Source organism: Taurulus bubalis, assembly GCF_910589615.1.
Source record: "Taurulus bubalis genome assembly, chromosome: 8".
Classification (NCBI taxonomy): Eukaryota; Metazoa; Chordata; class Actinopteri; order Perciformes; family Cottidae; genus Taurulus; species Taurulus bubalis.
The window spans coordinates 11,808,818-11,821,768 of NC_136596.1; the positions used below are offsets into that span (position 1 = coordinate 11,808,818).

The window sequence follows — 12,951 nt, forward strand, 5'->3', positions numbered from 1 at the left end:
ATTTGGGCCATTTTTGATCTGTAGTTACATTAGATTCCATTTCCTGAAGGGTTTTTCTCATAATTGGTCCATGCCCACTGACATGAATATAGCCAGAAATCCTCTTAAAATGAATGCTGTGATCACGTCTTAATATCACCTTCTGTACAAGCAAAACAAGTGTAACCTATATATGAATATATTATTGCAATTAAAAACTACAACAAATCCTCCAACAAAGCAAAAAGGATGATGGAAGAACTTGGTGCAGAACGCATACCTGACACTTGTCCATACATGTAACTTTGTTTTAAACCTGCCAGGGTTTTTTTTTCCCACAGAAATGTTTAAAACATCACATACATTGTCAGTCACGTATGTCACGGTACGTGCCTTTTTGAGTTACGCATAAGACGACAAATACGTGCTCCAGCAGCCTAATCGAAATATTCAATAATATTGAAGAAAGGAAACCCTCCACGTTGTTGTTTGCACTCTTGAAAGTCTTGTGATGATCATCGGTGTGATCAGGTCCCTCCTCTGGACTGGACTATGACACACCCTAAGCGGAAGAAGTTGGTCTTAATTTACTCCAGCTGGCACTTCGCCTTCATTTTACTTTCGGGGGGTTTCCGTGTCTGTCACGCACGATGCCGACCACAGTCAAGAGCCTCAAAGTCACCTATAACCCCGTGAATGAGAAAAACACGTTCACCAGCGGCGACTGCGTGTCTGGCGAGGTCACGCTGGACTTGGCCAAAGAGTGCTCAGTGGACGCCCTGCTGATTCAATTTAAAGGGAAGGCGGAGGTCTTGTGGAGCGAGAGGCACGGCCAGACTACTGTTATTTACCACTCCAAGGACAAGTACTTCAGCATCAAACATTTCTTCATTCCAGACAAAGATCACAAAGGTAAGGACGTGAATTAAACTGTTGAATAATGCCATAGCATTCTGCTTTGCAGAAGCTTCACCTGAAAGCGATCATTCCCAAACTGATGGAGACCGACCGACCCCCTTCTGCGGCTAGAACTTTATTCTTTGAACATCTTCTGTGGTTTGAACTTTATTCCTTGAACATGTTTAAGATATTTCTTTATCCTGACATGTCAACTATGGTACGACATATGGAAGATGATATGCAAGTAATGGTGATATGTGTGCAGAAATGCACAAAAAGGTACACTGTGTTCCATTGTTGTATTACACAAGAAAACACACTAAACACCCATGCTTCGGATGATTCATTTCGACACCAATTGTGCAAAATGCAAACGCAATACGATCATATTTTCAAATCAGTCAGACAAGAAATTAATCATACTGTTAATCTTGATAATTCATTAGTAGTTTAATTTATTTATGTGTTCAAAAAGATTTCGGTCTCCAGCTTCTCAGTTGAGAGTATTTGCTTTGATTTGTGTAATGTGATCATAAACGGAACTTCCTTTTGGTTTATCGAAATTCTGTCAGAAAATAAGGGCTTTTCTTTAGAACAAATACTTCATAACTCAGGTAAGGCATGTTTATTGCTGTTAATTAATTGTGCTTTTTTTTTTGTTTAGGCGATGACAACCAAACGCTACTGACACACCATGGAGATACATGTAAGTATATCACAGTTCTTTCAGCAAGATCAAACCAAACCTTGTCCATATCTTTTGTAGTTTTTAGCGAATCACCACAAAACAGGCAGGATATTTCCACAAGAACACCTGAAACACTTCTTGAAAGTTAATACAAATCGACCACTAGGTTGCGCCAAAGTGAAAAACACAATTTGACTCAATAGGTCCGCCCACAAGATGTTCCGCCATTTGTTTTGTTGTTGTTGAAAAACACGTTATCCTTCTAAACCAGTTATCTGTTTGCTACCATCATTATCATCATTATATATGATTAGATTATTCAAAAAGGCATAGCTCATCACAAAAGGAGAAAACCTTCATCCAATCATCACAAACCATGCAGAACATGTCTACAAGGGTGACTGAAATATTCCCTGCATATTGTGATGAAATCACCCACTTCAGTTAGTGCAAAACAAACAGGATATGTTTCATGATGATATTAAACCACATTTGTGAAAATATTGTCAAACCACTTAATCTGAGGCACCTCCAGTATCAATAGCTATCGTGTGTGAATGGCGTTTGGCATGTAGTGGGTTGAGTGCTGAGAAGACTGTTAAATTCCAGTCCATTTACAATGTTCTCTGGTCCTAGTCACGGAAGAGTGTGATTGATCTTTCTTTAGACAGATTTAAAACCGACGATGGTGATTTTGCTCATCTTTGTAAAGCCCAAAACGGCAGCTTTTATTTTGTCAGTTGAGCTGCTTCCTTAAAAAGGGTCCGAACCTGCAATTGCAGCTATATTTATCAATTTCTTTTTGCTTTTCAGACAACCGCGTTGTTGCCGCAGGATGTCATGTTTACCCATTCACCTTTCAGATCCCTTTCCAGTAAGTAATCATCCTTATAGTTTTTTATGAACGATGAAAATATGCTCCTTGCTAATAATATTCTGAAAATCTAAATAAATCAACCTCAGGTATTGCAATGTTAGTTTATTTAAGGTTTAATTAAATCATTTACTCAAAGGTTGTATTTTTTTCTGTCTTGTATGTGCAATGCCTAAACATATGTCCAGTCATTTCTCATGTTTTTCTGGCTTTCTGCTCTTGTGCTATAGAACAATGCCCTCCTCCTTCCACGGCTCTGTTGGTGAAATTGTGTACTCGCTAAAAGCCAAGCTGAGCAGATCAATGAGGATTCCCACTAAAGATTCAACAAAGCTCAACTTTGTGTCGAAGGAAGACCTGACCAGTGACCCTGAGCTCATGGTATGTGCTTCTTCATTCCTGTCATTCCAAACCCGCTGCATGCATTAGTGAAAGCAGTTGAAGGACTCAAATCCAGCCTTCTTTAGTACTGGCAAGGCGCATTTAGCATGTGCTTCATTCTCAACTGCCTCCAGCTGTGGATATATGTGACTGATTCTTTGCATTCAGGAAACACACACTGCATAAACAAAGCTTTAAAAATGCACACATACACGGCCAGTGTTGCTGGTGAATTATTATTCTTCGGCTATGAACTGAAATGTAGATGTTTTTTGTGTCACTGGCAGAGATGATATCTAATAGTTCACCTGTTGAATCGGCTCAATTGGCACAGCTTTTGTCTGGCTGGCAGGCGCTGGAAGTGGACATTTGAGACCCCAGAATAAAAGATAATGGGTTAAGTGTGTTCTGTCTCAGTCTCTCTCTCGGTTGTTGTTTAAGCGTATTAATAAATGGTGTCCTCTTTCAGACACCGCAGCACGAGTCTAAGGATAAGAAAATGAAGGTGTTCAACTCGGGAACGGTAGCCATGGATGTGGATCTTGAAAAAACAGGATTCTTCCCAGGTAACAGCCCATAAAGTGATATTGACACTTTACCGCGTCAGTTTACTCGCTCAACGATAAAAGTGTCATGCCAATGATTGTTTTGACATTTGTGGCCTGTTTTTTAGGAGAGGGATTAAAAGTTGTGGCCGCCATTCAGAACGACTCATCTCGCAACATCAAGCCCAAGTACTGTGTGTACAGAAAGCACAGCTTCTTAGCAAACGGGAGGAGAAAGGTCTGTACTAAAGACCTCCTTAAAGAGGTGGGAGAGCCCATCCCTCCATCTGCTCATGAAAAGTTCACAAGAGTCATCCCCATCCCCCTTGATGTGGCGCCCTCCATTTTCAACTGCAGTATCATCAAAGCGGAGTACAGACTCAGGGTAAAGCCAATGTCACACTCTACTTGCTGTCTTGTAAATGGAGGTCTTGTCATTTTGGTCTCCTTCAAAGATTTATTTAGTTAATTATTAATTTTTTAAGGCTTTTTAAAACCTATGAACACATCTCTGGTAAACACAAAGTTTAACGTGGTACTTTTCTGTGATTCTTTGTGGAGAAACTCTGTTTTACAGAGCTGGCGATTTTTAAATTGAAGAATGTTTTCATGCACACAGGATGTAAAGAATCGTGAATGCACAAAATACATTATGATTATTCTGGTGATCAAACAAAAATAAATACATCTATGTGACATCAACCATATTTTCCACAGGTCTACCTCGATGTCAAATATGCCTCCGACCCAGAGATCAAATTTCCCCTAGTTATCCTGCCGGCCCCTCAGGTTCCTGCTGTGCTGGCCCCACCACCTGCTGCTTCTGGCTTTGGATTGGAACCATTTGGGAGCACGAACCCACCAGCCTGGGGCATTTTAACACCACAACCACCACCAGCAGCAGCAGCATCCTTACCTTTGGATCCCCCACCTCCCTATGGAGCATGTGGAATGTACCGGCCTCTGCAGAATTCTGGCAATAAATATCAGTGACGGGACTATGAAAATACTTTGACATTTTATGAGCATGAAATAAAGGGAGAGAAATGCAAGTTACAGTGTACTTTAGTTTATTCATTCATTAGCGTTGCATTTTGTTATGATACTATATTCGCTGCTCTAACAACATTCAAAAAGACTATTATGTATCATCTTGTGTTGGAGGGCATCTTTTTTCTTCATGTGACATTTTCCTTTCAAAACGTTGTGGTCTGAGGGAACCCGTTTGGTAGAATCCGCCACTATCACATCCATATTGCCACGCAACAACCATTTGCTTTCCACAAGTTGACTGATGTGATTATTACGCAATACATGAATGTAACGGAAAGTTTCTACTTGTGTTTACAATGATTTTAGAAAAATGAACATGAGACAAATCAAAGAAAGCGATTCCCTTAAAGCCTTGTCGGTGTCAAATGAACTAATGCTGCCACCCAAATACAATAAAACAACTGGGAGTCTATTTGTGGTGCCCAAAATATTAAAAATGACATTTAAAAAAACAAAACAGCAGCATTGCTTCATTTCAGAAATGTCTGTGAGATACACTACCTATGCAAAATGTATCCAAATGTTGAGGTTTGTGGATTATCATGAACCACAATATAGTTTGTGAAACTACTTTCTTTTAGTCATGTCTACGATTCCCATTGATCCACTGAATATTCCAGGTCATTCAACTGTAATTTCCTTAGGACTTAAATCCCATTATATCAATAGCAAGTGTGTTATGTAATGGAAATTAGTTTGATGTGAATGGAAAATATGTCATGTGATACGTTGAGAAGGCGTAGCACGTGAGTTATAAACTCAAGCCAAAAATACAGGTATCACTCTCCACCCACTTAAGTGGTTATCAAGAAAGCATGCTTATTCTCCACAGCAGTGTAAGCAGTGTAGACCACTTTGACAATCGAACACTTGAACTGAACTTGGTCACTTTAGCATTCACGTGGTGCAATATTACGTGCAATACGTGAAAGTACTTTTTTATATATACTTTTCTATTCAGTCTATATATTAATATTCTACTGTTTTACTGCTTATTTATATTTATTTATATTACTTGTTTCTATTTTATTATTCTTTTATTCACTTGTGAGCAATGCTGCTGTAATCCTGTAATTTCCCCACTGAGGGACTAATAAAGGATTATTTTATTTTATCTTATTGATTGCTCTGACTATCAAGCCAGTGTTTATTATTTTTGATAAACTGGTGAGTTTGCATAGCTGAAGGTTCCCAGTCACTGTGTGCGCATGTGTGTGTGTCTCACCTGTGGACGCAGCAGAGAAAAACCGGTTTAACAAGATGTGCATGCCTCAGATCAGATATAAATCGCGTGGAGCAGCTGCTCTGGGTTTACAAGCCTCGACTTTCCTTTTGGAGATTTTGATTTTCTGCTTCGTATTTCTTTTGTGGAAAATGACCATCAAGAACTTCTCAATTGAATATGATGCCATCAACAGCAAAAACACCTTCACAAATGGAGATACCGTGAATGGGAGAATCATCGTAGAGGCTTCTAAGGAAACCAGAATCCAGTCGCTTGTTTTTACAGCAAAAGGAGAAGCTCGGGTCAGATGGAGTGAATATTACGGACAAAATAGTCATCGTGTGTACTGGTCCAACGAGAAATATTACGATGTCAAACATCATATCTTGAGAGAGGCAAGACAAGACGGTAAAGTGTCAAAATAATGCAATTATTAATTTTAGACAACGATTAATTATTATCATACTGTTTAGGCCTTATAATACATATTATGTTCCAGGCACTGAGGTCGTTGGTAAAGGAAGACACGTATTTCCTTTTTCCTTCAAGATTCCTGACAGGTGCCAGTTCTTTACTTCATCTTCTTTTAAGCAGACGTTTTATTTCTTTCTCAGGTCATTTACATTTTCTATATGTGTACTTCCCAGGAAAATCCCATCATCCTTCCAATCCCACGTTGGCATCATTGTTCATAAATTGAAGGCAGAGCTTAAACAATCAATGAAGCTGACAAAGAAGGCAAAGACACAATTTACATTTGTGTCCAAAGCAGACACGGATATTCCCGGACTTATGGTAAGAAATTCTTCTTCTTCTCAACTGCAACAATTTAATGATGAATATTGTCCAAGCAGAAGAGACTGTTCTGATCTGAGGTGGGGTCTGTTGTCATAGGATCCTCAGCATGGGTGTAAGGATAAATCTGTCAAAGTTTTTGGCTCTGGAAACATTTCAATGGATGTTCACACCCAGCGGATGGGATACAAGCAAGGTAATAATGAATCCATCACCTGATGAATTGAGATCCACAAGCCTTTTCTTGTTCAGTAACCCGACACACATCTCCCATGGTTGCTTGGAAAAGCAGGTATTTGTTGACTGAAGAATGTTTTCCATTACCTACATGCTTCATCAAGGAAGCATGAGTTACAAACTCTTGTTTGGTAACAATTCACTCCTCCCTAAACTGTCAGGAAGTGAATGACGTGTCAACCTGTTTGCTTGGTCATGAGAATGACTTGATGCTGGCAGAAGAGAGGCTCATTCATTGAGGCTGCAGCAGTGCAATACTTCAAAACAAAATCCCATCTACCTGTGCTGCTCTCTCACGAACATACTATAGATAATAATACAAATACGTGTTCAAATATATTGTGCAAGGTATTTTTTCCGTATTGGAGGGGACAATTGTGACTTTCCCAAACTTTGGTCGTGACTAGTCCCTATGGACCCTGTAGGAGCCAAATGAGATCAACATTGTTCCTAAATGTGTACACCGGGTGGCGCTGTGCTGTGTTCTGGGAGTGGCTATATAATCAATCAGAGTCATGATTGATGGCAGGTGTTGGACCCCGGAAAGGGCAAAAGGTTTTGACTGTTGTTAAAGGAGCCCGGTCCTATATGATGTGCCTCGATCAACAGTGTTCCTTTGTCCTCTTTTAGTGATCCACGACAAGTTGCATCAAGTAAGATGATTTATTGTCTTTCAATTAGGACATGGATAGGCTTCCTAGATGCCTAACAATTACCCTTGTCCAACATTACCGTCAAAGCGGTCAAAACCTTTTGCCCTTGATACAATATTGTTATTTGGGAGGCCGATAAACATAATTATAAACAAATCCCATAAACAAACCTCTTTAGACAAACACTGTTTGAAATTATTGACCTACAAGTTCTTGTTACTAATTGGCGACAAACACACTGATACTGATACGTACAATAAGCTAATATTGGCCGATATTTTGGTTGAAACTGTGGTGCAACATCCTTGCCACGCCAAGCAACACACTTCCACCAAACAAATTAATATGAATAGATGAAATAGTTTACTTCTGTTTGTAATATATCGTGATTGTATGAATACTAACGTTGTTCAGCCCGACGTAAAGCAAACTGATATAATCACAACATACAATGGCCTGTAGTGAGCTTTTGCTTAAATATCCTGTCGGACGAATAGAAGTTTCACAACGAATGCTCTTCATTGATTGAGTTTCTGTTTAATAATGTCTTCAGTAACAGCATAGCACATGTTTCTGTTTGGTTGGCATGTGGACAACCTATTGTCTTTAATATAGAAACTCACTGCATGGGCGTATACAGTACATTATCCTAATTGGAACTACAAATTGACCGTCTTTCTTTGCTCCACTTTACAGGCGAGGCTCTCCAAGTCACAGTGGAAGTCAGCAACCACTCAACCCGTTCAGTGAAGCCCAAATTCATACTGTATGAGAAGAAGAGTTTCTTCGCCCAGGGTCGCAGGAAAGTTTGGACAAATGAGATCCTTAAGGAGAAGATTGAGTCTATTGCATCTTCTGGGAAAGAGACTGTGACCAAGGTGATCACCATCCCCAGCGAACTACCTCCCTCCATCTTGAACTGCTCCATCCTCAAGCAGGAGTACAGGCTGAAGGTAAACTTCATTATATTGTAGTCAAAAGCTGTGGAAGGTAATCCTGCGTTTCCTCTTTCTGAGCCCTTCAGCCATCCAGATTACATATTGATTATAATACATTATCAACAAAGGAACTTATGCCATGATATTAAATATACAAAATGACAAATGGGCCATTTTTATTCACTGACTGTTTGTAAAATGACCAAGAAAATACTAAAAGAAACTTGTAAAAAGGCAGAGCACCTAATAAATTCCACAAACACCAGACAGAAACCCATAGTAAACAAAACAAAACAATACTGTAAGAAACCAAAGAAAGATCCGATGACTAAACCATATTAACACAAAAAGTTTCCAATTATGTAATCCAACAAAAAACAGATCAACATCAACATTTGGAGACGTTTACCCTATCCCTCATTCATCATTCATAGTGTTTGCCAAAAGAGTCCGTTATGCACACAGTATGTAATACCCTACGATATTCTGGTGACATAAAAATCCAACAATATAACATCAGCAATGTTTTTCACAGATCCATCTAGATGTCAAATATGCTGCGAATCCAGAGATCAAGCTCCCTATAGTCATCCTACCTTCCTTTAAGGTCCCTGCTAGAACACAACCACCTGCTGCTGCTGCTTTTGGATTTGAACCATTTGGGGACCAGGACAAAGTCCCCTGGAGCACGACGCCTCAACCACAACCAGCTCCCCAAGCTGCGGACCCCCCGCCTCCCTATGGAGCACATGCAATGTACCCGCCTAGCAACTATGCAAATGGACTGTAAATACACCACAGATATGGCTGTGCATTCATTTAACATCGTTAGATTTAAGATCAACTGTCCCTCTTTCTTTTTTCTCAAAATCTGGCATCTATTACCCACAGTGCAACTCAAGTGCCAACAGTTTGTTTGGTGATTATGTTGTGTTTTACCTTGCTCATGTTTGCTTGTAATATTTGCAGCTGTGTAACTTAAGATGCTTTAGAAAAAATGTGTTTCTTCTTTTGTGATAACACGGCTGATTGTAACAATAGTGATCATATATATATATATTTTAATATATTTTCAGTCATATTGGTGCCAACATTTTCAATTTTTAATTTAATTGTGAATTGATGTCCTTTTTATAATGTCAGTGTCATGTGTATATCAACTACATTTTCATCAGTTGTTGAACATACTTAATGTTGACTAAATGTATAGTAACACTGTACATGTTGCACTGTACATACATATATGTATTGGAGATGTTTCCTAAAATTATACATCCCATCATTTTCTCAAATAGTTAGTTGCTACTATATTTTCTTAATCAATTAATACAAAAGTGGGGTGGCTACCTGTACTGTATATATTTGCATTTGACCAGTAAATATCCCTAAACTGTATCTTGCGTTTCAACTCACAATTTTATTCATCCGTGTGTATAAACCCACAGGGAAATGTAATTGTATTACTACTTTCAACTCTATATATGCCAATATTTTGCACAAATTCAATTTTAAAAGGGAAGATTGAGCCTGCGGCGTCCCGCAGCAAACAGAGTGTGACTATGCAGATTGCCATCACTGGAAAACAACTGCCCTCCATCTTGAACGGCTCCATCATCAAGCGATAGCAAGTTTAAGGTAAACAGCTTTCTCTTATGTCAATAGAAAGGTTGAGGAACGTGTACTGACTTTGAATCTGTTTGCAGATGCAATTTCTTTTTACTTTGACACCAAGTTGTTCTAGATGTTTCTTTGGTCCAATCTCTCAATTTATTTGGCCTAATTTAGCTTGCAAAGCTGCCGGCTAGAGTTACCTGTGTGAAAGTGACACCTGCAGCCCTTGATCACATGGTGTGGCACAGATACAGCTCTTGGAGAAATCCACTGCTACAGGACATGAGTCAACCTTGCCTGATCCTTGCTCATTGACGACAGGCCCCACTTCAATACAACCGTAGTCAAACCTGCTTCTGCTAAATGTAGAGGAATTATTTAGCACAAAAGGAGGATCGTTCAGTTTTCACTCCATTACTTTTGGAAAGGGTATTTGATGTCGACTCATCATGACTGTAAAGCATCTCTCGGTGGATTACAACAAGGTGAATGAACAGGGCACCTTCTCTCCCGGTGACATGCTCTCTGGCAGGGTGACAGTGGAGACCAGCGGGGGAACCAAAGTGCAGTGTTTTTTGGTCAAAGCCAAAGGAAAAGCTAAAGTCACATGGCACATACAAGAAGGACAAGCCACAAGGACGCACCGGGACAAGAGGAAATACTTTTATTTTGAGCATATTTTTATTCAGGATAAAAACAAAGGAGATGGTCAGTATTGTCACACTGTCTGCCAAAAAAAGAGAGCATAAAGCTTTTGAATAGAATGATTATTTATATGTCTCTAAGCAAATTGATGAATGTGCATTTAACAACAATATTTCTTTTCATAAGGTTCAGAAATCATCCGCTCTGGGAGAAACGTGTATCCATTCACCTTTGTGATTCCAAATACGTGAGTGTGGAACATATATTTATTAGGATATTTATAATAAACACATTTACCTACCAGCTGGTGAAATAAAATAATCTTCATTATGTATTGGGAATATTTGCTTTCAGAGATATGCCTTCATCTTACGAAGGGAAATGGGGCAAAATAACATATAGTTTGCAAGCACAGCTGACTCAGTCGATCTGGCTTGTCCACAAAACCAAGACTGAATTCCCTTTTCTGACCAAGTCTGAGTTCCCCTTTGCCTCCAAATCAGAAATGATAATCATCGGACTAAAGGTATGGAATAGATTTGCCTTTGTACTTGAATCCGGTTTTCTTTTCCCACATATGTGTTCAGGTTCATAATTACATGCTAATGTTATAATATTCATCCATGGAGCTAATGTCAGCTCAAACTGGTATTTAAAGATTTGGCTTCTTGACGGCACACTTTTCTATTTGGTAGGAACAACAATATGCAACCAGGATTTCATTTTCTGGCTCTGCAAAGGTTGTTATGAACGTTACCTCCGAAAAACTGGGAGTAAAGCAAGGTAAACAGATTTCAGTAAAAAAATATGTAGTTTTTTCTGAATGGTCTTGACAAAAACCTTAATGGTGTTATTTTCTTCCTAAATATAAATAGGTGAAGCAATGGGAGTCTCTGCGGAGGTACTCAATGACTCTGCACGCACAGTAACACCCACATTCTATCTGTGTGAAAAGCAGACCTTTGCTGCTCAGTCAAAGAGGATTGTACACACAAATGAAACCCTCTTTGGGACAGGTGACCCCATTGCAGCAGAGACCAGCCTGTCCACAACCAAAGTTCTAAGTATCCCTCCACAACTCCACCCAACCTTCTTCAACTGCTGCATGATGAAGCTTGAGTACAGACTCAAGGTATTAATACGCCTATATAGTGCCATGGGGGACGGGGAACGGCGGGCGGAGAGAAAGAGGGAAGAGTGGTTAAAGGGGGCAGCCCTCATGGCTTGCCTGCACACTAATGATGGTTACATGTTGAACAAAGAGTCGTATTACAGCCCGACCTGTTCAGTCCTGTTCTCATGCGTTCACAACCTGCTCTCTGAGAACCAGAGCAAAGCAGTCGTGCTGCAGAATGATCAGTGTATAAAGTACAGAACAGTAATGTAAGTTTTCTTTCTTTGGTTGCAGGTCCGTCTTGATGGTCCAAGAGACGCAGAGATCAAACTTCCTCTGGTCATTCTGCTGGGCTCGACAAAACCACATCAACAAAAACCAAAGCGATCCATCTGGTTTCGAAACCTTCTAAGTTAAAAATATTCAACAGATCAAAAGCCAGTTGTTTGCATGTTTCATGACAAGGAGCAACAGGACTCAAAATAACAACACAGAATAAGTGTTTAATATGCTTTTAAATTCAGTTCAAAACTATCACATTGGCTCTCTTGTACACTAGATGGAGATGTGTGTCACGAAGTAGCCGACTAGTAATAGTTGATTCATTTGAGTGTTTGGACTTAAAACCAAGTACTCTGATCCTTTACTTAAGTAAGTAAAAGTTCCAATACCACAACGTAGAAATACTTCATTACAGTCACACCTGTGAATGACATATACCTCTGACATGAGATTAATATTGATGGATCTATGCGTATAACATGTAACGCTTGTAGCTGGTTGAGGTGGAGCTAGTTTGATATTTAATTCACAGTAAAGTAGTGAAGTTTAATGGGTAGGAAAGAAGAAACAAATGTAGTTCTTCAACACAAATTTGTACACCTAATAGTTATACGTACATGTACTTTAAATGAAAGTACATTTACTTAGTTACTCTCTACTACTGCATTGGAGTAGCCGATGTAAAATGTAGAATTTTTGATGTTAGGGTAGAAAGTCCTTTTCATAAGATAAACTAGTAAAGGTGAAAACAGACTTATTCTGTGTGAGATACTAATGAATTTGAATTAATATGAATAATGTACAGTTAAGAAATCATTTGTCATCACAATTGTGATTGTTGGGAATGAACAGTCATACATCTCAGCACAGAGACAAACAATGACTGGGTAAAAGAGAGAATCAGATGTTGGGGGTTTCTCACGCTCATCCATGTCCATGGACTCATTTTGCAACAGAGAAAAGTATTGAACAAAGGCACATTCACAATTCTAACAGTACATGTGTTACCCAAGCAGCGGTTCTTAAGTGAA

At 39.2% G+C, this 12,951-nt stretch overlaps 2 protein-coding genes across 2 annotated transcripts; both read left to right on the top strand.

Annotated features, from left to right (window-relative positions):
* Positions 1 to 629: 629 nt before the first annotated feature.
* LOC306740646 (uncharacterized protein) lies at positions 630 to 9,639 on the top strand (the record flags this gene model as incomplete). Its single annotated transcript, XM_079222875.1, has 13 exons — positions 630 to 891; positions 1,544 to 1,585; positions 2,381 to 2,441; positions 2,672 to 2,822; positions 3,292 to 3,388; positions 3,496 to 3,752; positions 4,085 to 4,358; positions 5,658 to 6,053; positions 6,145 to 6,205; positions 6,293 to 6,440; positions 6,540 to 6,636; positions 8,027 to 8,283; positions 8,804 to 9,639. 13 exons carry the CDS (start codon positions 630 to 632, stop codon positions 9,056 to 9,058), a joined length of 2,358 nt encoding a protein of 785 aa, XP_079079001.1. The 3' UTR covers positions 9,059 to 9,639.
* Positions 9,640 to 10,328: 689 nt separating this feature from the next.
* On the top strand, positions 10,329 to 12,055 carry LOC306740456 (arrestin domain-containing protein 3-like; the record flags this gene model as incomplete). Its single annotated transcript, XM_079222612.1, has 6 exons — positions 10,329 to 10,587; positions 10,711 to 10,771; positions 10,879 to 11,050; positions 11,220 to 11,307; positions 11,400 to 11,656; positions 11,933 to 12,055. The coding sequence occupies 6 exons, from the start codon at positions 10,329 to 10,331 to the stop codon at positions 12,053 to 12,055; spliced, it is 960 nt and encodes a 319-aa protein (XP_079078738.1).
* Between the last annotated feature and the right edge of the window lie 896 nt (positions 12,056 to 12,951).